General features: G+C 55.9%; 1 protein-coding gene across 1 annotated transcript; it reads right to left on the reverse strand.

Moving 5' to 3' along the window:
- Nucleotides 1–1461: 1461 nt before the first annotated feature.
- On the reverse strand, nt 1462–26964 carry VWCE (von Willebrand factor C and EGF domains). Its single transcript, XM_036259666.1, has 21 exons — nt 26595–26964; nt 23799–23893; nt 23597–23686; nt 23154–23282; nt 20853–20969; nt 17946–18062; nt 16974–17102; nt 15597–16036; nt 15429–15522; nt 14025–14107; nt 12540–12627; nt 11000–11085; nt 10008–10125; nt 9533–9618; nt 8137–8233; nt 7014–7096; nt 5661–5751; nt 5502–5584; nt 5063–5147; nt 3892–3900; nt 1462–2045 (listed from the first exon to the last, which is right to left on the reverse strand). Exons 1-21 carry the CDS (start codon nt 26702–26704, stop codon nt 1462–1464), a joined length of 2814 nt encoding a protein of 937 aa, XP_036115559.1. The 5' UTR covers nt 26705–26964.

Consider the following 26964-nt stretch of genomic DNA (forward strand, 5'->3'; position numbering starts at 1 on the left):
GTTTTGACACTCGGACCAGCTTGGGGAAAATGTTTACAGCTGTCTTCCTGCCCCCTCCCCCACGCATTTTTTTAAACATTCGAAATGAATGTCATTCACTTGAGTTCTGTTGGGCGGGGCGGGGGGACTCTATTAAACCTGGAATGGCACGGTACTGAACGGCATCGCGATGTGGACGCTGCTGACAACTGGCGGGTCCAAGGGGTGGCAACCAGGGGCCTACACTTTCATCCTGAAATTCGATCCCAGGTGGCATCAGGAAGCTGGGTGGCTGCACAGGGTCACGAGCCACCGAGACTCACAGAGGCATTATCGCAGGCAGTGTCACTCAGGGGAGGGTGCGGTCCCACCTGACAACAAAGGAGCCGAGCCCTGAGGCCCCTCGGCTAGCCGCCGCGGAGTGGGGCACAAAGCCGGTCAGGGCGCCCCAGACCCCGCGTAAACACCACCTTTTGCGTCCATCTGCCTAGTTTATTCCGCAGCTCTCTTGGGCTTCAGTGGTAGCTCGTTGGTGACATCATAGTTCCGTCTTCCTTCGGCATCTGACTGGCCCCATTAATGACAGCGCTGTCCTCTCTCCACCTGTCGCGGAAAGCAGGCTGGACGGATTTAGTCCCCAGCTGCTGGAAGGTTGTTGGCCGACAGCTCTCGGCCACCAGCCCTCATCAGGAGCTGCCTTGCCCGGTGTGGCACCGCTCTCCTGGGACACAAAGCCGCCCCCTTGTCCCGCCCCAGGACAACCTTGAGAACCACCGGCCTCAGAGCTCCCACAGGGGCTGGCCGAGGCCTCGGGACACAGGCCAGCCCGCCTTCCCCCTCCCCCGCCCCCACAGGTGCTGATGACAAGGAACAGCCAGCCTGCTGCTTCCTCCCAGATTCCCGCCCAGGGCACCCCTGCAAAGCCCCCTCCATCACCTTTTCCCTTGTCACTTCAGAAGTCTCGGCGACAAAGGCCACCAGGCACTTACGCAAGACCCCTCCCCAAGCCAGCCCCAGTTTGGGGCAGGCTTTTCTCCCAAGCTGGGGTTGAGGCAGGGTGCAGTTTACCACCTGTGGGCATGGAGTGAGTTCTCCCCACCCTTCCGCAGGCGAGAGGTGAACGAGCAGGACAGCACGGGGGGAGGGGGGCTGAGACAGCCTTTAATCGAAGCCTCGGTGAGGACAGTGATGCGGGTGACACAATCCCAGTGGAATCTCAGGCCCTTGCTGACCCTCCTCCTCCAGAGGGGGGCTCAGCAGCCCAGCCTTCCAGAGGCAGGAGGCCAGGCCTTGCAGGGAGGACGCCGCCCCTGGAGAAGGCACTTGCTGATTCTCACAGGGCCCTCCGAACGCTTCCTGGGGACACGGCTGTGTCAGCCCTGAGGGCTTTCCCTCAGGCCCTGGGGAGTGGCCCTCCCGGCCTCCTGCACACTTCCAGGGCCCGTGGCAGCGTCTCCGGGCGTGGCCCTGAAACGGGGCGCCTTACCCCGCGGACTCTTCGCTCGAGGTGCCCGTGGCGGGCTGCTGGAGGCCGGGGCTGGCGCTGGCCACGAGGGCCGCAGAGAGTCTGGAGGTGGTGGGGGAGAGTCTGCGCGGCCTGAGTAGGGTGACAGGGGTCTCTGAGGGGCTCAGGTCTGTCGCGGGAAGGGCCGGAGCCTCAGTCAGGGCGGTGGCAGGCAGAGAAGGCGGTCTGGAGGCCGTGTGGGCCCCAGAGGCCGAGGACGAAGGCTCTGGAGTCACAGGAGGTGGCCCAGGAGCCCCGGGAGAGGCTGGAGGTAGAGTGGAAGCTGCTGGGGAGACGGCAGACCCCGGCGAGGGCCCCACGGGGAGCGCGGGTGAGGTCTGGGCCCCCGCGGGGCTCCGGGGCAGAGTCTGCGAGCCCGACGCGCTCGTGCTGCGGAGGAGCTGGAGGAAGCGGAGCGTGGGCCTCTGACGCAAGTCTGGGGGGGGCCCGGGGCAGGAGCTGCAGTTGACGGGGTGCCCCGTGTCTCTGCGGGGGTTCTGAGCCACACTGCTGAGCTCCACGTCTGCAGGAGCGGCGAGCCCCTGCCTTTCTTCCAGGGAACCTAGAGGGAGGGAGGGGAGGCGAGAGGCACAGTGGTCCCCCCGCCGGCTGGGACAGCTCGGAATGAGACCACTGGGGACAGATGCCCAGGCTCTGGCCTGTGGGGGTCCTCGAACACCTGGTGAGGACCAGTCGGTGCCTGTGTCCGGAGACAGGAGACTGTAACAACATGAACGGAGGGAGGCAGTTCACCGGAGTGGCCCTGCGGGGCCTGGGCTGTGTGATGCTGTGTGAGGCACGTACCTGCCCTGGGCCTCCGTCTCCTCCTCTGTAAGATGGGCACAATAATGACGACACAGAGCCATTGAGAGGACCAACGGACGCGGTGCACTGGACGTCTTAGCCTAAACCCGACTGTAGACTATGGGTTTTGGGTGATAATCCTGTTGGTGCAGGGTCGCCAAGGGTAACAAGCGCACCGTCTGCTGGGGTGTTGACAGTGGAGGCTGTGCACGTGGAGGTGGAGGGTACAGGAGAGCCCCCTGATCCTTCCACTCAGTTTTGCTATGAACCTAAAACTGCTTTAAAAAGTTGCATCTCACCCTGGCTGGTCTGGCTCAGCAGTTAGAGCATTGGTCCACGGACTGGAGGGTCATGGGTTCGATTCCCAGTCAAAGGGCACATACCTGGGTTGCAGGTTCGATCCCTGGCCCCAACCAGGGTCGTGTGGGAGGCAACCAATTGATGTGTCTCTCTCACATCAATGTCTCTCTCTCTCTCTCTCTCCCTCTCTCCCCTCCACTCTATCTAATCCTTCGGTGAGGATCAACAACAACAACAAAAAATTCTATTGTAAAGTTGGCTTTTTAAAAATCTCAGCCTGGAGCCCAGAACATCATGAGGGCTTAATACGTGGTGAGGGTGAGGGGGGACAAGTAAAAAAGAAAGAGGGAGGCAGAAAGGCAGAGAGAACATGGAGAGCAAATGAAGAGAGTGGTGGAGACAGGCATGATCACGGAGCCAACAGAAGTGTCAAACACACTGATAAACTGGACCAGTCACTTGAGAAACTGTCCAAGGACAGTCGCACAACTCTGCGACCGCACCCAAACCGCCGGGCTGCACACTCAGACCGTGTGAACCATGCGGTGTGAGAATTCTACCTCAAGAAAGCTGCTACGTTTTTAGTTATCTAGTTATCAAAAAAAAAAAAATTCATATTCTAGTCCAATACAAAGTGGTTTGTCCTTCAAAGGAGTCACACGGTGAGCGAAACTAAGGCAATGTGTCCAAGAGGAGCGGCTCTGACCTCACAGGTGGGCCTCATTCCCCAGCTGGAGGCAGGGGTTAAGGGATCACAGAGACCTGGCCTTTCATCCAACGCCAGCAACTACAGCACAGCTTTCCAACAGATAAAGTCCAGCTGGTGTGGCTCAGTGGTTGAGCATCGACCCCTGCACCAAGAGGTCGCCGGTTCGATTCCTGGTCAGGGCACATGCCCAGGTTGTGGGCCTGATCCCTAGTGGGGGGCATGCAGGAGGCAGCCAATCGATGTTCTCTCTCATCAATGTTTCTATCTCTCTCTTCCTCTCTCTCTAAAATCAATAAAGGAATAAAATAAAAAATAAGTTATTAAAATACAAATAGGTACTTAACCTCTCTGAGCCTCTATTTCCCCATCTGCAAAATGGGAGATGACAATAACCACTCTCCAATGTCCCCAGTAGCACTTAAATGAGATAATACAGGTAAAATGTTCTGCACTCTGCCTGGCACCTTCGCTAACAATTAGTCTCTAGACAGCAAGGGGAATACTATCTATCAGCTGCCCGAGGAGCTGGTGGTGGTGAAACTGAGGAAGAATCTACAAAGCCCTCAATGGTTCCCAAGGTCATGGCCGTATGGGCTCAGGGTGTCTCGACAGCAGCTATTCATCCACTGATCTGAGGAGCTGCCCTGAATATAGAGCATCCTGTTCAGAATCCCAAAGGTGTTAAAAGATATGTTCTACATGAGGAGATCCAGGCCACAAATCCATGGAAAAATTCACTGTCTTCTTGGAAGTTTAAAAACATAAAAGAGCCACATTTAAGGTACTTTACAGACATGTTAACTTGGAAAAACTATATTCCATATGCACAGGGTGGAGCTGGGGGGCATCCAGGAGCCAGCGACGTCACTGCAAGTTTCTTCTCTCCCTGGGACCCCGTCTGGTAACATGCTGTCATCACACCGTACCAGTTACCACACTGTCCTGACGCCCTAGGACCTGTCACTCCAGCGATTAACCACACGTCCGAATGCAACTCACAAAATTTTTAAAAAGTTGTCTGACCACAGATTTTTCACAGTGGGTCCATTATGGATAGAATAAAAAAGAAAGAAACCACCTAAATGTCAACCAAAAATGCGGCAGGTAAGCAAACCACACTAGCTGGGAGCTTTATCATGACCAGCTATGGGCCACATCAATACTTCAAAGCTAGGTGCTCCAGCAGGTCGTCTGTGTCCCGTTTATGCCCCTGAAGTGACCCCCTTGGGTGAACAAATGGACACAGACGAACATGAGAATCATTTTCAGGAGTCAGCACAGGGGCTAAGGGCAGGGGCTCTGGGCTCGAATCCTGGTTCTACTGCCGACTGCTGTGCGGCCATGAGCTCTCACTTCACCTCTCTGTGCCTCAGCTTCCTCGCCTGGGACGTGGGGACGGTGACAGCACCTGCCCCAAAGAGCTGCTGTGAGAAGGGAAGGAAGGAAGCCGTGTGGTTCCCCGAGACACGACGAGTGCTCGAGACATATTAGCGATTACTCTTCTGCAGAAAGGAAGAGAGCAGAGGCGGAGATCAAGGAAGGGACAGTGGAGGAGAAAAAAGCCCCGTGAACAGGCTTGTCACACGCTGGTCATGATGTGGCAGGAGGAACACCAATGGGGGACCGAGCCTGTGTGAGCTTGAACGAGCCCCTTCCCTCTCTGAGCCTGGGTTTCTCACATCCAGCGCTTTAGGAGTTCTCTGTTTCCAGAACAGCGAAGCAGAAGACGACGGTGGAGAAACTCCGGGAGCCAGAGGCCTGCTTACCTGGGCAGGAGGAGCAGCAGGCGCCGGGGGAGGCGTCCAAGCAGGCCCGCTGGCAGGCGACCTTCTCGCAGCTCACCTCTCCCAGCTGCGGAAGCAGAAGGACACAAGTGAGGACGCGCGGAGCACCTCGCCCGCCCAGGGCAGCACCCCCAAGGCCTCCTGCACCAGCAGTGCACCCACAGAAAGATCCGAGGACAGAGGCGGCAATGCCTGGCCCTCACCTGAACAACAGGGGAGGCCCCACACAGCGGGACGGCCTTAAGGAAACCGAGAAGAGGAAGGACATGGTCACATCCAAAGTACTCTGGCAGGCAGTTCAAGTTGAGAGAGGCAGGAGGAAGATGGGCTTCACTGGCTAAGGGCTTGGGAGTTTGCGAAGGAACAAAAGGCAAAACGCGGCCCCTGGCATAGCTGCTCCCAGGTCCCAGGCCCAGCTCACCTGGCACGTGCACTGGGTACAGGGCTCATCGTCCAAGGTGAACACCTGGCCGTTCGCCACCTTCCTCCCCTCATAGTTGCAGTCTGCAGGGGCAGAGACAGGGCCGTGAGCGCCAAGCCCGCCCAGAGCCTGGGACGCGGGGTGGCTGGTCCCACTCACCTTGGCACACGGGACAGCACTCCCCGTCAGGGTGGAAAGGGTAGGTGCAGGTGATGGGGCAGTCCACGGGCGAGCAGGCCACTGAGCCCAGCTGCAGGACACAGAAAACGCACAAGGCCCTTCGTTCTGGGGGCTGACGGGACGCTTGGGAAGGACGGGTCACACAGGCACCCATCAGAACCACCAAGGTCAGGGGAGGGGGTCGTTGACTTGGTCGGAGTCTGTTCTTTCTGCTAGAACACAAGCCCCACAAGGCCAAGGGCCTCGTCTTGTCCACTGAGCTCATCTGTCAACAGGTCCCTGTTGAACAAATCCGTGAACTGCCCACGGAAGGTGAGAACCGAAACCCCAGGAGAAACGAGCCAGAAGCCGAAGCTCCGGGGAGCACATGGCTGTGAATGGTGGGGCCACTCGGAGGCCAGACAAGTTCACAGCCTCTCCACCTTTCCGGAGACCCTGTGCCTTTTCCCACTGCGGCTGCATCCACCCCAGCAAAGACGCTCCATCCACATACGACACTTTCAGCACGACAAGCAATCAGGATTTTTCCCATTTTCCAAATGCTACGGTGTTACTATCCAACGTGCTTTTTCAGACCGAGAGGCAGTGTGGGTTGGCGTAAAAGTGCGCTCTGAGGACCAAAGAGTCGCGGGTTCAATTCTGGTCAAGGGCACGTACCTTGGTTGCGGTTCATTCCCGGCCCTGGTCGGGGTTGTGTGGGAGGCAGCCGGTCAATGTGTCTCTCTCCCCCGCCCCCTCTCTCTCTCCCTCACCCTCTCACTCTATCTGAAGATAAACAGAAAAATATCCTCAGGTGAGGATTAAAAAAAACTTTGTTTTAAGTGCCTCCTGGAGCACAGGTGTGGTGCTGAGGATGGGATTCCTGGTACTTCATTCACTAGCTGTGGGATCCTGAGCAAATGACTGTCTCCGGCCTCGGTATTCCCACCCAGCAGATGGAGACGATGCCGGTGCCCACCTCCTAGGACTCTCGCAAGGACGAGAGGGCGGAGATCAGCGCCGGCACACGCCAAGGATGGGAATGCGAGTGACAATGTGGGCCAGAGCCCCTCACCAGCACCAGGGTCAGAATCCCTGTCACGCTGGAAGGACCGGCCCCCAAGACCCTCCCTGGTCACCAGAAGCAGAGGACTTTATCAGGGCAGGGTGAACACAGTTCCCCGGCCCTGGGTAGAGATTCAGCCTGGGCAGGGCTGGAGGGAGCTGACTGTCACCAGGACCCAGAAGTGACCTTTCTCTTGGAGGTCTCTGGACTTTGCCTCCAGGGTTCAGGAGCTGGTGGCAGTCCCTGGGGAGTTTCCGCAGACAGGGGTCAGGTCTGGGTGGCCGTACCAGGCAGATGCAGCTCAGACACGGGTCCAGCACAGACGGAAAGGTCTGGTTGTTGTGGAAGATTCTGCCTGTGTAGGTACAGCCTGCAGAGAGAGCACACGGTGAGGGCCAGGGGGCGGGCGGGGGGCGGCTGGCTGGTGACCAGGCTCCTGCCAGGGTGCAGGTCCAGGCCATCTGGGTGGTGAAGGGCAGGCCAACTGCATCCTGGGGCCATTGCCCAGGGGTTGGGGAAGGGACAGAACACAGGTCCAGATTGGGTGCTGACATTTCTGCACTGGATTCAGCAGAGGGGTCAGCCGGTCGGCACTTCAGGGTCCTCCACTCCCCAGCTCCCAGGGGGAAGTGCTTCCTCCTCGCCCCTCACCAGGTGGGTCAGGACAGAGGGGCTAGGAGACACACCCCGGTGCCTGGTACCACAGCCCTCCTCCCTGCTGTTCCCCACTCAGCCAAGCCCCAAACCCCACCTTCCTCCGCACCGCTCCCCACTCTGCCTCCTGATGCCCACGGACGCCCCATCTACGTGCTGCCACCTTGACCATATTTATCACAGTAAGTAAAAGAGCAGGTGATGAGACAGCAGGGACATATTTTAAAGAAAGAGAGTATATATAACATGTAACTATCATATGTTAGAGATCTATATTACAGATATGTTTACATAGATATAGATATTACATCACACAGAGACACTAAGATAACAGAAGTTCAACAGTGAGAATGAGCCCTTCCTAATTTTTTTATTTTTTAGTTTTGCTTGCTGTGTATGTTCTGAATGTTCTACAACAAAAGGTTACTTTTGAAACGAGGGAAGAGGTCAACGTTGCTATAAATAAAGCATCGCTTTTATTTTGTTCTCACTGTTCTCTAATTGTTTCACAGGTGTGGTTTCTTTGTTACCCCGCCTGGGCTGTGAGCTCCACACGTATTCTATCAGCCTCCAGCACCCAGGCAGGGCCTGCCACGGGCCAGTTCTCTAGGTCTCTGAGCCTCAGTTTCCTCATCTGTAAAATGGGCTGCCCCACCGAGTGGTTGTGAGGATGACCCGAGACGAACACATTTGGTACAGCGTGAGCCCGAACGCAGCAGCAGGGAGGGGTGCCGTGCAGCCCCCGGGGGGAATTACCTGCCGAACAATCCGGGCAGCACTGTCCAGGGATCCGGATCGGGTGAGGGCAGGAGTCCACACAGTCTGTCCTCTTGCAGCTCACGGAACCATCTGCCTGAGGGAACGAGGAACTTCACCAAGACCCCACCTTCGAAACCAGTCTCCGCCTCCACTCCACCCTCCCAATCCCCCCAAAAGAGGGCAATGCTGCAAACTGGCCAAGGCTTGCCCGGAAAGGTGCCCTGATGCAGTGGGAGGTGGCAGGTCTTCCCCCAAAAAGGACCAGCTACTTGGGAAGGGGTGTGAGCCCTCTGAAGGCTCCTACATCCACGGAGAGGGGACGGCAGAGCTGGCGTTCGGTCCCTCAGTACCTCTGCAGCAGTACCCAAGGCTGCACCCTCACCACCCCAAATTCTGCCTTCAGCGTTTCCCTGGAACCCTGGCTCACCCCACACCGCAGTAGAATAAAACCCTGTTTCTATATTCCACCTGCTATGTCTATTTCAGAAGACAAAAGTGCCACGTAAGCTTTCTTTCTTCCCTAAGAATCTGAATGTTTGTGAACTTCTGAGTTACTTCCTTCTACCCCGAGTGCCCCAGACCATCACGAAGGAGAAAGAACGCACTTCACTCCCAACTCGAATGCCAATGACACGGCTCCAAGCGTGGCCAGGCTCTAAGGCTTTAACACCGGCACATCAAGGGCCTTGACGGCTGTGCTCCCCACACACCAGTGCGCACACCTTCACCCGCAGGAAGGTATCGACTGAGCCGGCAGGTCTGGGCAGCCTTGAGATTCTGCATGTCCACCAGGCTCCAGGGGTGCCCACGCACTGCCGGCACAGGGACCCCACGGTGAGACATGGAGCTCTGAGGGCGTCTAAGCTCATTTAAAGCAGAAAGGAAAGCCAGACGCACTTAAGCGCCGAGCTCCAACGAGTGCGTCCCCCGGCCAGTGGCTGTGTGTGCGTTTCTGTCCGTCTGCCTCAAACTCAAGCCCCTCTCCTCACCCTTCTGATGAGGCGAAGCCCCACAATGCACGTTAGTGACGAAAGCACTGCAATTTCACAGAAATGGCCCAAACAATGGGCTGCCCCTGGCTCCCCGTTCTCTGTGCCCGGGGAAAACCGGCTGTTGGGGTTGCACCCTCCACAGCACAGCGTGGCACACACCATTCTGAAGGAGGCTGCCAGGCTCTGGGGTCCTGAAAGTCCACCGAGGACATCTACGCTGGGTCCCAACCCTTTCTGTCCAAGTGGAACTCGAGAGCATGGGAAGGAGACAGAGGGCAGGCCTGAGGGGCCCAGCTTCTGGAAGGCAGGGATGCCCGCGATCCAGGACCAGGCCAAGGCGAGGTCTGCGTGGGGGGAGGCGGGCAGCGGAAGCAGCTGAAGGCGCGCAGGTTGTCATTCACCTGGCAGATGCATAACTCACAGGGATCACCGGGAGACCAGATCTGTCCGACCGGAAACTCAACCCCATTGTCGTCGAGAGAGCAGCCTGGCCAAGGAACGGTGAGGGAGAAGGGACGCGTGGGCAGAGCGCCGAGGGGGGTCCCGAGCACCCCCAGCAAGGAGACCCCTCTCCTCTTTCTTGCTGCATAGACAGCTCCAAGGGTGCGTACTTGGCCCCGCCCGGCACCCCGTCAGTGAGCTGCCCTCCAAACAAGCACCTGGTATACACAGCCGTCACACAAACACATTCACAATGCACCCATAAACACACAGACACACACAGATACACAAACACATACTGACACCATTTACACAAACACCCACTCACACAGGCAGATACCAGTCACACACAAACATACTTACACACACGAACGCACACAGACTCACTGGCAGGCTCAGGGGCGCGGCCCGGGGACGCAGGGCCGGGGCCCTCACCTGTCATGGGCGTGGGCTCCCGGCAGGTGAAACAGCACTGTCCAGGGCCCAGCCACCACTGCTCACGGGGGCAGTCCAGCTCTGGACACGGGGTGAAGGAGCATTCCACTTCCCCATCCTGGAAGGCAGGCAAAGGGCGCGGGCCGTGAGGGCAGCTCCCAGCCCTGGGCCATTGGAGGGGAGGGCTAAGGAGGAGGCTGGCGGGCTGCCTCCCCCTCCTAAAAGTAACAAAGGAATCTCCAGGGAGCGAGAGGGAGGAAGGGCGAGTCTTCACTGGAGGCTGGGGTGAGGCTGGTGGTCCTGGGAGTAGGCCAGCTGCTTGTCCAGAGGGTCCCCTGCCTGCCCCCCACAGCCACCAGCTTCTCTTCCCCTCGATACTGCAAAACTGCTTCTGTTGAGGCTCTCTGCTCCCCGGCTCACTCAGTCTGCTCCCGCCCTGCAGCCAGAGAACGTGCTCAGGCACCCACCCGAGGCCATCACTCCGCCACTTAAAGCCGTCAGCAGCATGGCCAAGTCCAAGGCCCTCGGCCTGGCCGGCAAAGCCCTTCACAACTAAGTCTGAGGCAGTGGGGACCATGTCCTGCAGGTGCCGAGGGCTCCTCACCTGATTAGTGCTAGTCATCCCTCAGGTCTGCCTGAGCATCCCTCCCTCCAAGAAGGTTTCCCCGAAGCCTGCAGCCTGACTGGGAGCTCTGGTCACCTGCCCATCGCCCACCTAGGCTGTGGGGCCCGACAGAGGGGACTGGGGCTGTCTTGTGCTTTGCTGTGTCCCCAGCACTCAGCACTGTCCCAGGCACACAGTAGGTGCTCTACAAACAGCACTGCTGAAGGATGACGTTCACGGAGCCTGCAGCTCAGTGCAGGTCCCTCAGTCCCTTTGCTGCCTCAGTCTCCCTTTTCCTGCATGGTGGCTCCTCTTCTCCTGGCCAAGGCATCCTGGACAAGTGCTGTGCCCGGCGCCCTCCCCTTCACCCACCAATTCAGCCCCCTACCTGGCAGACACAGGTGGTACACTCGTCACCACCACCACTGAACACAGCCCCGTCTGCATACCACCGGCCGTGGAAATAGCACCTCACTGCAGAGAGGAAAGGGAGAAGCAGCTCAAGGTCTTGGGTGAGGGGCAGCTGAAGAAAAGGGGGAGCGATGGACAGAGGCCCGGGAAAGCTCACACTCCCATGATCCTCCACAGCATAGCCCACAACCAAGAACCCACTCACTTCTCCTCTCCGACAAAAAATATGCTATTACTTTTAAAATGACGGAGAATGAATCACGAGTCAAATACGGTCCTTAAGCAAAAGGGCAAGAGGAAGAGAAAAGAAGAAATGTAAAGAGACCGGCCCAGATACTAAGCTCAGGAATCGTGCCACACAGGAGAGGTGGAGCGGATTCAGTAAGAGCCTCCCACCTGAAGATCCCCCACAGGTAAACACAGCCCAAAACCTGCCCGGGCCCACTGGGGCTAGTCAGACCGCCCTGGGTTCAAATCCCACCTACACAACCCACAGGAAGTGACTTGGGCACGATACTTAGGGTCACTGAGCCTCAGTTTTCTTGTCTGTTCAATGGGGTTGATAACAGTTCCTACTTCCTAGGAACTATATCACCTAACCAAAAAAAAAAAATTTTTTTTTAATTAAAAATAATATAACATTTAAAAGTTAAGAAAAAAACCCAGTCGGTGTGGCTCAGTGGTTGAACATCGATCCATGCACCAAGAGGTCACCGGTTCAATTCCCGGTCAGGGCACATGCCCAGGTTACAGACCCATCCCCAGTCAGGGGCGTGCAGGAGGCAGACGATCGATGTTCTCTCTCATAGATGTTTCTATCTCCCTCTCCCTTCCTCTCTCTCTAAAATCAATAAAGAAAAATATTTTAAAAAGAAAAAGTTAAAAAAATTTTTTTTAAGGATGCCAAGTTTGAAATTGATAGACTTGAGCTCAAGTTTTGTTCCTGTACTAACTGGTGCGTCTTTGGGCAGTGACTTGACCTCTTTGAGCCTCAGTTTCCTCATCTATAAAATGGAGCTATGAATAGTGCTCCCTCGGGGCAGTGCCATATGTATTCAATGATGTCAAGGTCTGGCAAGTGCCGGCACAGCAATGGCTCAGAGCCTGCAGGGAATATTAGTGACGGTGATGAGGTCATCCCAGGAAAGAGAACCAAATTTTTAACAAAGGACCAACACATTAGTGGGGAAGACGAGGCCCCCTCTCCATCTCGAGACAGAGCAATGCCAAGAGTGGCCTCAGTCCCCTTCCTGCCTGTGTTGAAGGTGCCTCCAGGAGCGGAGGATGGGCCAGGCTATGAGCCGAGTCTAGAATTCAAACCACGGTGCACATAGTAGGTGCTCAATTAAAAAAAGGCACTTTGAAATGCTTCACTTTGATCTGAGTGCCTAAAGCAGAAATCAATCTCCTTCCTCTCTCCTCCACTCACCTCACCCCCCAAAATATACTCACCTCCCGGGAACACATAAAAAAAAGCTAAATTCTCCCACCCCAACCCCACCCAAAGAGTCACTTACCTGGAACACAGGTACAGCAGTCTGACTTTGGGGAGGTCTGACAGGGGCCAGAAGGACACTCAGGGGAGATGCAGGACACATTTCCAGCCTGAGGAGGTGAGATGGCCGTGGGTGGGGGTGGGGGTGCAGAGGAGACCCAGGCTCCACTGCCCTTCAGGCCCATCAAGAACCAGCTCATTCCCAACCCATTTCACACCATACTTCAGGTTTCCTGTCCAATGCAAAAGCCTCCTAAAAAACATCTTCCCAGACCTTTAAATGCCACTGTGGTCACTATAAGGAGAGTCTGCAGGGACCCAGGGTCTGGGGTGGTTAGAACATCCCCCTTCCCAAAACGAGGGCCAGACCGGACAGCAGAGCCTGCTGCCTGCCCCCCACGGCAGAAGCTCTGGAAGGAGGCTGAGAAGCAGAAGACAGAGGCTGCTCCACCAGGGACACCTTCCGGTGCATCTGAGTTTTGAACCAAGTGACTACATTAGCTATTCAAAGAATCAAATTTAAAACTCCATTTTAGAAAGTTGATGTTAAGACCAAAAAGCCCCTGGCTTTGGAGACAGCCAGACCTGAGTTCCAGGGTCTGCTCCTCCACTAATGAGCCGTGTGACTCTGGGCAAAGTCCATCACCTCTCGGAGCCTTGGTCTCCTCTACCAGCGGATGCTGAGGATTATGTGAAATGAGATCACCCACAAAAGCACTTGGCCACTGCACACGTGGCCCCCAGGAAGAGCTCAACAGTGGGTGCAGTAGCTGTCTACGCGCCCCACCCCTTTCACACTGCAGCGTCGGTCATCCCCGCCAGACCAGGCTGCTTTTAAAGATGCTCGGAGGATGGCCGTGAAGGTTGGTGGACAAAGCCTAGGCTGTGGATGCAGACAGACCTCAGCTCAAATCCCAACTCTTCACATCTGTTGAAGGGGGACAGTAAAGCTGACCTGGAAGAGCCGCCAGGGGCCTCAGGTGAGGAAACGAGTGAAAAGCACCAAGGCCCATCCCTGGAACACACTGGGTGCTCGTAATCACATCCATATGCCTGCCTCTGGCAGTGTCCGGCACATAATAGGTGCTTAATAAGTATTCCTGGAGGAGTGAATTTGCCTAAAGCAAAATACTCTCCACAAGCGGAGTATGGTAATGAGGATACCTTCATTGTGCTAGCAAATATTTTGCCTGGAGAGAAAACATCCTCCCTGGTGGGAAGTTTCCGAGGGACTCTCGTCCCCTCCAGTCCGAGACAGACGGACCCTGTTTGCCTGCTGGCTCTTTCCTGCTCTGCCGAAGCCTCCCCGACTCCACAGACCTAAGGTTTCACATTTCCCCAAGCTCTGCAACTGGACGGGTCCCGACCAACATCCACAACCTGAGAACTCTCCCTCCGCGCCACAAGCTCACCTCTAACATCCGGGCCTTTCCCTGCCTCTCAAACCCCCAAAGGTTAAGAAAACACCCACGAGGTTTCGAGGCTTCGGGGACCTTGTGATGCTCACCAGACAGACGCAGACGGTGCAGTTCTCCGTGGGAGGTGAAAACACCGCCCCTTCGGCCCTTAGGACGCCACTGTGAAAACAGCCTTTGAAAGACAACCGGGAGTGGGGGAGGCATCAGACCTCTTCAAAGCAGAAGCAGCTTGTGGTCTCATTGCTTTTCCAGGCATAATGGACCTGGAGGAACCTTCTCCTTGGCCAGGATGCCCCAGGAATGGCAGATCCGGGTACCAGCAGTGTGTGGTCCTAAGACCCGTGGAGAACTACCAGGAAACACCACATAGGATGCCCATGTGCCCTGCAGGGGACTTAGAGGGACCCACAACCTCAGATGCAGAGTACCCAGCACTTCACATTTAGGGCTTGGTACAGAGTAGGGATACAATAAAAGGTCAATTATCATTCAGAAAATCAATAGGTGCCTTTTTATTCCACCCCATAGGAAGACGTTCATTACTGATCAAAATGCAGCAACCACGGCATCTTATCACCATAGAAATGCAGATGCCCAGCCCTGGCTGGTTTGGCTCAGCGGTTAGAGAGCCCGTGGACCAGAGAGACCCAGGTTCAGTTCCTGCTAAGGGCATGTACCTCGGTTGCAGTTTGTCCCCAGCCCTGGTTGGGGTCATGTGGGTGGCAACCAGTGGATGTGTCTCTCTCACACTGATGTTTCCCTCTCTCTCTCCTTCCCACTCTATCTGAAGATGAATGCAAAAATGTCCTTGGATGAGGAAAAAGAAGGAAGGAAGGAAGGAAGGAAGGATGGAAGGGAGGGAGGGAGGGAGGGAGGGAGGGAGGGAGGGAGGGAGGGAGGGAGGAAGACGGATGCCCAGGCCCCTCCCCAGCTCCACCGAATGAGAATCTGCATTCTAACAAATGCTCAGCGATGTGTGCACAGTGAGTTTTGAGGAGCTCTGTTGAAGGACTTGTTAAGATTTGGGGTCTTTATCCTAACAGCAATAGGAAACAAATGAAAAACTGCAAGCAGACTGTAGGAGGAAAGCAGAAAGGGGTAGAATTTACGAACGATTACTCCTCTGGCTGTAGGCGAGGGCCAGGGAAGGGAGGCAGAGTGGATATGGAGAAACCCACTGAATGAATGAATGAAGCTCAGAGGGATCCCCGGAAGATAAGAAGTTCCCCTTGAGGGATATCGCAGCACCCAGTGGTTCTCATGCTGTGGTCCCTGGACCAGCAGCCATCAACAGCACCTGGAAACTTGGTAAAAATGCAAATTCCAGGCCCTATCCCACACCTGCTAAATCAGAAGCTCTGGAGGTGGGGTCCAGGGATCCCCCTTCAGGTGACTCTAAGTTGGAGAACAGCCTTTTAGCTGCAGAAGGGCCAGGGAAGGGAAAAGCTGGGACCATATGGGGAATTCACAGCCTCCCCCCGACCAGCTCCCACCTGTACACGATGGACAGCACCCCCCATCTCCGGAGGGGATCGGGTGGGAACAAGCAGCTTCACATGTCACCTTTTCACAGGTCACCTCCCCATCCTGGAAGCAGGAGTTCTGATCACCATAAGACCCCATCACCAGACCAGGGAAGCCCCAAGGACCCTCACACCCACCTCACACCAGCACTGGGAACACCCTGGCTCCGTCCAGTGGCTCCCCGACTCATACATGGTCCCCAGGCGCCAGCAGGCAGAGGGCCCCGGTGTCGGCTGTGGGGCCGTGGGGCCCCTGGGCAAGGAGGGGGTAACTGCCTTCTCCTGGAGTTGTGAGGGAGGTCTGAGGGTCCCCAACAGGGGGACAGTAGGCACCGGGGTGGCCATCGGAGTGGACAGCAGCCTCGTCAGGACAGAAGGGGAAGCTGTTGGTAGTGTAGAGGTGGGAGATGGCAGGCAGGTGGTCCTGACTCCGGCCGGGGGCCCTGGCGCCCCAGAGGGAGGGCTGTGTCCTGGGGAGAAGGCGGGCCGGCCGGCCTCTGGAAGCAGCAGGAGCATCTTGGGCGGGTGCTGCAGGGGCTGCAGGATGGCGGACGGGGCCAGCACGGCTTTCGGGAAAGCTGAAACGGAAGCACGGGGTGTCTTCAGGGAGGTGACACTATCCCACACCTGCTAAGGGGCTCGGACTCAGCGCCACCGCAACAGTCACTGAATGTCTCTGGGCCAGTTTTCTTCATCAGCATAATGGGTCTAACATCACCAGTTCGACTGCCGACACCATCACACAGGAAGACGGATGGAAAAGTAGCAGCAGAGCAGGCCAAGGTCACAAGTGGGACTGTGTCCCTGCCCCCCACCCAGGTGTGGCTTCCTGGGATGGGATGCTGAGGCCTGGGAGAACTCACCATGAACTAGAAAAGGCACCTTCCATCTTTATATAAATTGTACACATATTTACAGGCACCTCGTAAGGTGGCAGTGATCTGGCCCCACTGTCCAAAGCCTGTCCCTGGGAGCCCAGGTTACTGGGGTTCCTGTCACACGCGCCTCTTTTTTTTTTTTTTCCTTTTTTCCTTTATTGATTTTAGAGAGAGAGGAAGGGAGAGGGAGAGAGACATAGAAGTATCGACGAGAGAGAACATCGATTGGCCGCCTCCTGCATGTACCCCATTGGGGATTTGGCCCAAAACATGGGCATGTGCCCTGACCAGGAATCGAACCGGCGACCTCTTGGTACATGGGGTCGATGCTCAACCACTGAGCCACGCCAGCTGCGCCACTCCTCCTTTTTTTTTTTTCCCCCATTTGGGGGTAAACAAGGGTTAGGGAAACAATGAAGTGAAAAGGGGGAAAGAATGGATAAAGCAATGGAAAGCGGAAGGAAGAACGTGAAGAGTCGGAAATGAGATGAATCCAAAACAGAGTGGGTGGAGAAGGAAGAGGGTCAGGCTCTGGTGAGAGAAGGGCGGGGCCTGGCGCTGGGAGGGCGGGGCCTGGGTTGGGGGCGGGGCCTGGGCTGGGAGGGCGGGGCCGGGTGAGGCAGGGCTGGTCGCTCACCTTCACAGGACACCCGGTCAGCTCGCAGCCGGAAGCCAGGTCGGCATGTGCACAGGAAGCTGCCCACGGTGTTGTGGCAGGAGTGGTGGCAGACTCGCCTCTCCAGCGGCCTCCGACATTCATTCACATCTGCAGGAGAGCCTCGCTGCCCACAGCTGCCTTGTCGGGCTACCGAGCCTTTCTTCCATCATCCCTCCAAAAGGCGGGGGAGTGTCCCTGCCCCAGGGTGTGGGGTGTGACTCAGATGTCTGGAGTGGGGCTAAAATCTATGCTAGTCCCCTTCGTAGGTTCATGCATCCAGGAGGCATTTGTGGATGCTCCAGTGGCTCATCCCCCAGCGCGATGCAGCAAATGATTAAGTGCTGGCTGGAGAGGATGAGCCTGCTGGGCTCTCCTCTCCAGACCTTCCACCATCCCACCTGACGGGTCTGAAAAAAGAGTCTCGAATGTCACTGCGCTGCTCAAGGTAGGCTTCAGGACGAATAACTGAACTCTTCTAGAACAAGGTCCTTTTTCAGACCCATGGGACCCCACCTTCAACCCATGAGCCAAGCTCACGCCAAACACGCCAATCCCTTGCTGGAAATTTCTGCTAATGGGCTGAGAAAACAGGGGTCTCCTTCTAAACCAGAGGAACTAAGACATAACGTGCTTTATTTACCAAGGGGAGCAAAGGCAGCCAAGAAAATGGGTGAGCAGAGAGGAATCCTGGGGTGTATTTGGGAGGAGGGGTGGAAGAGAAACATAACAGGATGAAAGTGGCATGTGGCCAGGAAAAGTCCAAGACAGGGTCTTCCATGAGGCGCATGCCAACCCCAGCGAAGGCAGACTCTGAGCGGTGGCTCAAGGGCTTACAGGCTCCAGGGGACCAGGAGGTCCAGACTGTTGACCTTTCCCTGTCCCTGGCTTGCCCTGTCCATCTTCCTGATTGACAGCCTAAGTATGAAGACAACAGCGTTTTCCCTGCCTTACCTACACAGGAGTGCCGGTTGCCGTGGAGATGAAAGCCAGTTCTACAGGAACACCTGTAGCTGCCAATGCTGTTTTTACATCTCTGCTGACAGGGGGTCCCGAGGCATTCGTCAGTGTCTGGAAGGGAACAGATGAGCGCTTTTTCCCTTGTTTTGGAAATATGTAGTCCCCTCTCCTCTCTCGTGGCCATCTCCTGCCCCGCTCAGGGCTATGGGGAACCATCTTAACCCCTCTTTCTCACTGCCCACAGTGTATCAATTCCTAAACCTCCTGGATCAGCAGTCTCTCCACCCCCACTGCACATCCTAGCCCGGGCCACCTTTGTCTAGAATCTGGAGAAGAGCAACAGCCTTGTGCCCCTCTCTGCCTCTACCTGTGCTCCTCCCAAGCCTCCAGACATTCTGACCAAAGGGTACTTCTGACCAGGCTTCTCCCTCCTTGGCTCCCATAGCACAAATGCAGCATCCAAGTTCACAAACCCTGGGCTGCCTTTTTCACCTCCTTCCCTGACCCACACCTTTGCTTTGGCTTAAATTCTTGCCCTCTTCCAAGTGCACCCCTCTTGTAGGTCTCCCCTTTGCCCACATTCTCTTGTCTGCGTGGACTGCCTGTCCATCTCATCTGGCTGGTAAACTCCTACTCGTACCTCAAAACCCAGCTTCTAGAGTACCTCCTCTGTCAAAGCTCCCCCATACTGGTATTTGAAATGGTGAAAGACTGGAAATAATCCACATGTTCATCAGTACAAGAAAAGTCAGTAAACTATGGAATGTCTGCACTGCAGAGGACCAGGCGGTGGAAAGAACAGAGCAGGTCTTTGGACCCTGATGTGGAGAGATCTTCAAGACAGATTACTGGCAGCGGGGCGGGGAGTAAAGCATGTAAAGGAATGGCTGAGTTCAAATTCCAGCTCGAACATGATCGTGGGCAAGTTATTTAATTTCTCTAGGCCTCAGTGTTCCTATCAGGAAAAATGGAAATAAACAGAACCAACTTCATGGATAATTTTGAAGATGAAATGAGCAAATGTATCTATAGTGCTGAGCATGGTGACCAGATGTAATAGTTCAGGACTGTGAGCTGCTCATTTCTTATTATCATCTATGTGTGTGTGTGTGGTGTGTGTGTGTGTGTGCTGGGGAGAAGCAGGCAGATTTATAACCAGGTGCTATGAATGAATTGTGTCCCCCAAATTCATATGTGAAAGCAATAACCTCCAATGTGACGGTGTGAGGAGGTGGGCTTTGGGAGTTAATTAGGTTCTGGAGAGGTCTGGAGGATGGGGCCCTTGTGATGGGATCCGTGCCCTTATAAGAAGAGACCAGAGAGCTTGCTCCTTCTCTCTGCCATCGCAAGCTGGGACTGAATGAACTGGCACCTCGATCTTGGACTTCAGTCTCCAAAACTGTGAGGATAAATTTCTGTTGTTTAAGCTGCCCCGTCTGCGGAGTTAGTTATAGCTGCCTGAGCTAAGACACCAGGGTTATTCTCCAGGGAGAGCAAAGTGCGGGAATGAAAGAGAGGGCCTGGAGCTGGCAAGTTTTAAAGTGTTTAAAAATAATTGATAAAAATTTCAAACACAGAAAATAATACCAAGTACAGGGGGAACTTTTCTCTTAGCTGCCTTATTTAGGAGTGTTCCCTGCTCTGGCGGGTGTGGCTCAGTTGGTTGGGCATCGTCTGTCCTGTGCACCAAAAGGTCATCGGTTTAATTCTGGTCTGAGCACATGCCTGGGTTGCAGGCTCGATCCCCAGTAGGGGGTGTGCAGGAGGCAGCCGATGTATGTTTTCCTCTCTCTCTCCCTCTTCCTTCCCGTTTCTCTCTAAAAAAATCAATAAAAGCATTTTTTTTTTTTAAAGAATATATGTAAAAAAGTTATGGTACATTTACACAATGGAATATTATGCAGCTATAAGAAAGCAAGGCCTCTTACCCTTTGAGATGACAGGGAGGGACCTGGAGAGTATTATGCTGAGCGAAATAAGGCAGTCAGAGAAAGACAAGTACCACATGTTCTCACTTATTTATGGAACATTATGAACAAAATAAGCTGTCGATCAAAAGATCCAAAGTCATGGAAGTAGGGAACAGACTGACAAACCTCAGAGGGATGGGGGGTGGGAGGGGTGGGAAGAGATAAACCAAAGAACTTATATGTATATATGCACAACCAATGGACAGGGACATTAGGTTGGGGAAGGCAAGGAGTAAGAGTGGGAGCGGGGAGAAGGGGGTCAATGGGGGAACAAGGGGGACATCTGTAATACTTTCAACAATAAAAATAATAATAAAATAAAATAAAATAAGAATGTTTTACCCTGGCTGCTTTGGCTCAGCAGTTAGAGTGTCAGCCCAAGGACTAAAGGGTCCCGGGTTCGATTCCAGTGAAGGGCATGTACCCGGGTTGCAGGTTCAATGCCCAGCCCCAGTCGAGGTCATGCAGGAGGCAACCAATCAATGTGTCTCTCTCACATCAATGCTTTTCTCTCTGTCTCTCTTTCTCCCCTTCCCTCCCTCCCTCCCACTCTGTCTTAAAATTTTCAAAAATCAATGGAAAAATATCCTCTGGTGAGGATTAACAAAAAATAAATAAGAATTTATAAAGAGGGTTTCCTTACCTAACTTCTATAAATAAAAGTCATCTTAAAAGAACGAGTACTTATTTTCAAAGATCTCTTGTCCTGCTCACTTAGGAGGAGAGATTCCGTCTCTTCCATGGGTCCCACCCCTCGACCCAACCTTGTGTTTTGTTCCCCACCAGACTGGGCAGCCAGAGGGCAGGATGCTTTCCTACTGGCCCTGTGTCCCCAGAGCCTGGCCCAGTCGGGCTGCAGGGCCACCCGGTCAACGTGGGAGCCCAGCAGCGGCGGTGACGGCATCGTCATCACCCTCCCTGAGCCGCTCACCTTGGCAACTGTGGCGGTCGGCTGACAGCTGCATGCCCGGCCCACACTCGCACACAAACCCGCCTTCTGTGTTCACGCAGTGGCCCTCACAAGAGGAGCTTAAACATTCATCAATGTCTGGGAAGAGAGAAAACACCCTTGCACAGCCCACTGTGAACATGGTTGGGTGCAGGGAGAAAATACCCCACGTGGACCCCGTGCCCACGCCTGCCTGCCCTCAGCAGGGGGGAACCACCCCCACCCCCACCACAGGAAGAAAGACCAGGCACCACGAAAGTCATCGGACTATGAGGGAAGGCCCAGAAAGAAGGCCAAGGGGCAAGCCCTGACTCTTTGGCCCCCACAGACCGTTGACCAAGGAGATGGCTGAGACAGAACTGTTTCCCACCCACAGGGCAACCCCAACAAGGCAGAGGGCGTGGGCAGGAAGGCTGCGTTAATCCCTTTAAGTGTTTACTGAGCTCCACCTGTGTGTAGCAGGCCTGGAGGGGAGACATTAAGGACACAAATGTGACCAACACACAGTGCTGACTCCCCAGACAGTTAGTCTGATAAGGTAGGAACCGCAGCACACGCCCACGAGACCACACGTGGCGAGTGATATGTGCCCCACCAGGAAACACCCGGCCACAGCGGGGCGTGCTGGAGGGGAGATGGGCCGAGAGGACCAGGAGGCTTCAGAGGAGGGGCCAGCAAGTGGAGAGTCTGAGGACCCTGGGTCGCACAGGGAAGACCCGGGCCCAGCCTGGCTGAAGCGTGGCTTCCTGCAGGGCAGCAGGAGGCAGGGCTGGAAGCTGGGTTAAGGGTCAGCTGGGGAGTACCCAGGAGTCTCCAAAGTTTCCGCCCAGGGCGAGGTGACTGGATACAGGTAGAGCTTCGGGGAGGTTCAGGTCTGAGGGGTGAGAGGGGCTTCACAACCTCCCTTCCTCATCCAAGAACCAGGGCAGCCCTGGAGGACCTACAAGACCCGATCTGCCCACTCCAGCCTGCACCTGAGTCCCCCACCCCGGGCCCCCATGCCCACTGCACCCCTCCATTCTCCTTACTCTGGGCCCTTCAGGACCACGCCCACCGATTCTAACCCCGTCCCACTGGGGTCCCTCGTGGCCGTGGCCGTGGCCGTGGCCGGTTCGCCCCTGCCCTGCGCCTGCTCTGACACTGTCCTCTGGCTTTTCCTTGGTCCAGTTTGCCCCTGCAACTAGAAGCGTGTGCAGAAAATTCTCCCCACGAAAGACACTCGGGAAAACGAATGACTTCAACCTTCCTGAAGGGGATGGTGAAGGAGCCTCAGCAGCAAGCCTTTCGTGAGACGCTCCGACCCCACAGTTCTGGGAATAATCAGAGATGCAAACAAGAAGCCCTTTATTGCAACATTATTTATAGCGGTGAAGCATTGCAGACAAGCTAAATGAGGGGTGACAGAGAACTGGGTACTTAAATTACAGCAGCACATATGCAGCTGTTAAAAATTATGTTGTAAGGACTATTTCATGCTCCCAATATAAAGTTCAGTGAGAAAAATCATGAACAAAAACTATAGATAAGCGGTGATACCCATTTTATAACACACACATACATGCTTAACACATGTATACACACAGGTACACACAAACACGTACACAGCCAAGAAAAGGGGCAGGAAAAATAACTTCATTTTTGCAACAAATATCTCTAGGTAGAGACTTCTGCGACATGTTGGGTCTTTTTTTTTTCATCACCTTGCTATCCTTCTTTTACTTTCCAAATGTTCCAAAATGAGTTTATCTTTTACTTTTGTATTCAGGGGAAGGAACATGATTTTTACAAAGTCAAACCTCAAAAAGAGGCTTCATCCCTGGAAAGGAATGCGGGAACCTGGTCACAGTGGCTGTCTCAGGAAGGCAGCGGACTTTGCCAGCAGGAACTTGTCAAAATCGCGAACAAATAAGACTTTTACAAAAGAAGTCTTGAGTTTCACTTTTCTGCTCTTGCAAATGTCACTTTCCCTGGGGAGCCTTCCGAGGTCAACCCACCTCCAGTCCCACCTTGCACTCCAGTCACCGTCTCATTATCATGTATATGATATACTTTTATTGTCCCCACCCCCAGCTCAGTTCCTGGCCCACAAGAGGTGCTCTATAAATATTTGTGACATTGCATAAGGGACACAGTCCTTTGGTTTGCATGCCTCCCTGCCCGCTCTCAAACTTCGGGCTCATCCTGGCTCAGCTCTGCTCCCGCATCTCTCTGGAGACATCCTGGCGGGAGAGGAAGTGGACGTAATTCCTGCCCACCCCTCCCTCACTGCTCCCAGTCTCTCACCGGTACACCTGATGCCAACAGCTGTCTCTGTCATCGAGAAGCCCACAGGGCACACCCGGGCCACCTCCTGACAGCCGCCATGGTTACAGGTAAGGTCACAGCCGTACTCCCCACAGGGTCCATGGGCTTCTGAAACAGGCACCACACATGTGAGCACGCACCATGCTTGGGTCCGGCCGCCCCCACCCCACCGGCTCCTTCTGAATTCTGTTGGGAAGGTGCCTCTGGAGACAGAGGCCTGAGTTTGAATCCAGCTCTGCCATTTACCAGCCATGTCACCCTGGGCGAGCCACTAACGTCTATGCCTCAGTTTCCTCATCTGTAAAATGGGAATGAGAATGCCTGCCTAACAGGGGTGTTTGAAGATGATATGCTAGGACACAGTGCCCTGCGTCTGGCATGTAACCTCCGTGTTCTTCCCATGAGCCACTGCCCCCCCATACCTGGGCAGGAGGCCCCTTGCTCTCCATCCTGGCAGGAGCAGACGTTGGGAGCGATGCAGAAGCCACTCCCGCAGCCAAAGGAGCAGAGGGCTGAGAGGAGAAACGCAGGTGAGGGAGTGGAGGCCGGGCCCCTCATCTGCCCCAGCCCAGGGAATGAGTGCCTGCTGGGGAGGATGTTTGGGGCACAGGGACAGGAACTTACGAAGGGTGCAGTGCCCACTGCCCATGGAGGGCGCCCAGCCAGGGCAGCAGCCACTCCCAAACCCCGAGAGGCAGACGTGGGGGCCCAGCCGGCGTCTGCAAGAGAGGAGAGAACACCTGCCACGTTCCGATGGGTCTACAGAGCGAAAGCCTCCCAAGCCAGTCAGTAAGTCAGTCAACAAACAGTTCTCGAGACCCTCAGGGAAGGCATTGGAAAGTTCCCAAAGCAAAAGGACCCTGACAGCCTGTCCTGGAGGCAGGACAAAAACAAAGACGCCAGTGTCCTGCCACATGCCAGGTACCTGCCACACGAACAAAGCGCAAAGAGTGGCCAGGAGAGAGGGGCCTCAGCGCCAAGAAGGAAAAACCACAATGGATGAGGAGCCCTAGGGATGGCTACCTCAGGGCCTTTGCAGTGCCTTCTCTCAGGAAGGTTCTTCCCGGACACTCGGGGATCAGTCCCTCCTTTCACCCCGGTCTCTCTGCTCATGTCACCTTCTCAGAGTCCCTTCTTGTCCACCCTTACCTTGCTTCATTCTTCTTCATAACACTCACTTCCTGGGACATTAAATTACATATTAATCTGTTGATTTGCTCATGGTCTATCTCCCCTACTATCCCTGAGGACAAGGGCTTCATCTTTTTGTTCACCTCTGCACCAAGGGCAGGGACAGCACATAGTAGGTGCTCAATAAATGGCTGTTGAGGGACAGGTTGAGAAGGAAAGCCAGCAGGAAAGAGGAAGGGGGAGGGCAGCCCCAGAGAGGCTGGACAGATATTCACCAGGTGACGTCTCTGGGCAGGGGCAGGGATGCCAGCGAGCTGCCCAAAAGAGTAAAGAATCCAACGCGCAGGCGCTGGATGAAGCACAGCAGTACGGCCACGAACAAGCCAGTTCCCCGCCTCCGGGGTGCCAGGCAGACAAGGAACCGAACAACAACAACGTGCTCGAACAAGTGCCCAACGGGACAGGCTATGGAGCCCCGAGTAGGGTCAAGGGAGGTTCCCTGGACGGCTGAGGTGGGGAAGAGGCACAGGGGTGGCCGGTGAGAGTGCAGGAGGGTGCTCCAGGCAGAGGGAGCATGGGGTACAGGCCTGGAGGGGGACAAACACAATGACTACACTGGTTCTTTGATGGGCTGGGCAAGGAGTGAAGCTGCCCAGCCTGGTTGCAACTGGGACGCCCGAACAACAGAATAGGGCCAAGAAACCCCTCTCACCTGCGCCCTGCCTGTTTGAGGGCTGATAGGAACAGTCTGCTGGGCAGGCAGTCCTACAGCACCGACGATGGGCCTGGCACAGCCACAGGGCTGGAGGAGGACATGGATGGATGAGACAGACCCACCCCCCTCTTGGGGAGAATATTTCGTGCCAAATGTGACAAGAAGTCTAAAAGGGAAGCTCAAGCCCTAGCCGGTTTGGCTCAGAGGTCAGGGCTCAGAGGTCAGGGCTCAGAGGTTAGGGCTCGGAGGTTAGAGCGTTGGCCCACAGACAGAGGGTTGCCGTTCAATTCCTGGTCAAGGGCATGTACCTGGGTTGCAGGTTCAGTCTCCCAGCCAGGGATCATGAGAGGCAACCAATCGATGCGTCTCTCTCGCACAGATATTCCTCTCTTTCTTTCTCTTTCTCTCTCTCTCTTTCTCCTTCCTCCCTCCCTCCCTTCTACTCTATTTAGAAAATCAATAGAAAAATATCCTTGGGTGAGGATTAACAAAATTAATTAATTAATTAAAATTTTTTTTAAAAAAGAGAAGCTCAGGGCACAAGGCAGTAGAGAAACGTCTGCAGAAAAAGGTCCCTGTGCCGTTTTGTCTGAGGCCTGTTTGCTCTCTGAAGTCATCACAGAAAAGGATGGGCCCTGGGGTGGGGGACCCACAGTGATGCCTCCCCCACTGCCCTTGCTGTAGTGATTATGTCCGCAGGCTGGGAGAGCGGAGTTGGCAGCTCCTGCTCTCCAGACCCGGCTGTGAAAGGACGGGGGCGCCACCCAAGTGGCAGATGTTCGAAGGCCCAGGAGCCTCCCGGCGCGGGCCGTGGCGGGGAGACAGGTGGTCCGAGAGGTCTGAGACGCGCCGAGCCTGGAGCCTGCGCAATCTGAGCAAACACTGGCGGCGGGGGCGCAACACACGTGCGAGCTTCGAGCTCCCCGGCAGCCCCCTGCGCCCTCCCAGGCCGCCCGCTGACACGGCGATCCCTCCATCCGAGCATCACACACACACGTGCTTCCGCCAGCAGGAGCCGAGGAGAAGGCGGCGTCCGTTGGGAAGGAGCAAAGGGACAAACACCCCACCCCCGCCTGCGCGCACACACGGGCGGAAACTGAAACGTCACCCGAGGGACCCCGGCGGGTCAAGGTCCACGGCGCGCGCAGAGCCTGCGCGCAGGGCAAGCCCCCCGCCGCCGAGCGGCTCGCCGGGGGGCCAGGCCCTGCCACCGCCGAGGCACCGGCACGTTCTCCAGCGAGGCCGGCCCATCCAGAGCCCAGGTGGCACGTCCCTGGCTCCCCTCGACCCAGGTCTGCGCTGCGGAGCAGACTCGGATGGGCTCATCCAGCGCCTGGATCTCTGTTCCCGCTCAGCTCCCGCCAGGACAGCCCCGAACCGAGGCACAGAAGATGCACCCGCCTAGAGGCACGAGCTGCAGTCTCTTTGTCCGGCCCGTGGGCTGCGCCCGCGCGCGGACAGAACCCCAGAAGGGAGCCCCGATTCGCGGCTGCCGGTGGCTCCGGGCGCCCCTCCGCTCCTCCACACCGGGAGCGCCCCCGCGGCGGGGCAAGGGAGCGGCTCGGGGCGCTTACCTCTCGGTCCCAAAGTGCCCGGACGGCTTCCTCCCGGTGTAGCCGCGGGCTGGGGCCCCCGGCAGCAGGAGTGCGACGCAGGCGGCCCGGAGGAACAGTCCGGCCCACATGACCGACGGTGGTGCGTCCCCCGGGCTCGGCTGGGCTCCGGCGCCGCGCGGGGGAGGGGGCTACCGGCCCTCGCCCCTCCTCCTGGCGCTGCGGGGAGCGAACCAGCGAGCCCCGAGCTGGCACGCGGAGCCGAGCAGGGGGGCTGGGGACGCCGAGAGGAGGGGCCGGGGGCCGCGCACGGCTGGGGGGTCTCTAGCACCTCGGAGCAGAACACACAAAAGGCAGCGCCTCCCTCCCGCCGGTGGCCTCCTGGGGAGGC

Source organism: Molossus molossus, unplaced genomic scaffold, assembly GCF_014108415.1.
Source record: "Molossus molossus isolate mMolMol1 unplaced genomic scaffold, mMolMol1.p scaffold_m16_p_13, whole genome shotgun sequence".
In the NCBI taxonomy this organism is placed as follows: domain Eukaryota; kingdom Metazoa; phylum Chordata; class Mammalia; order Chiroptera; family Molossidae; genus Molossus; species Molossus molossus.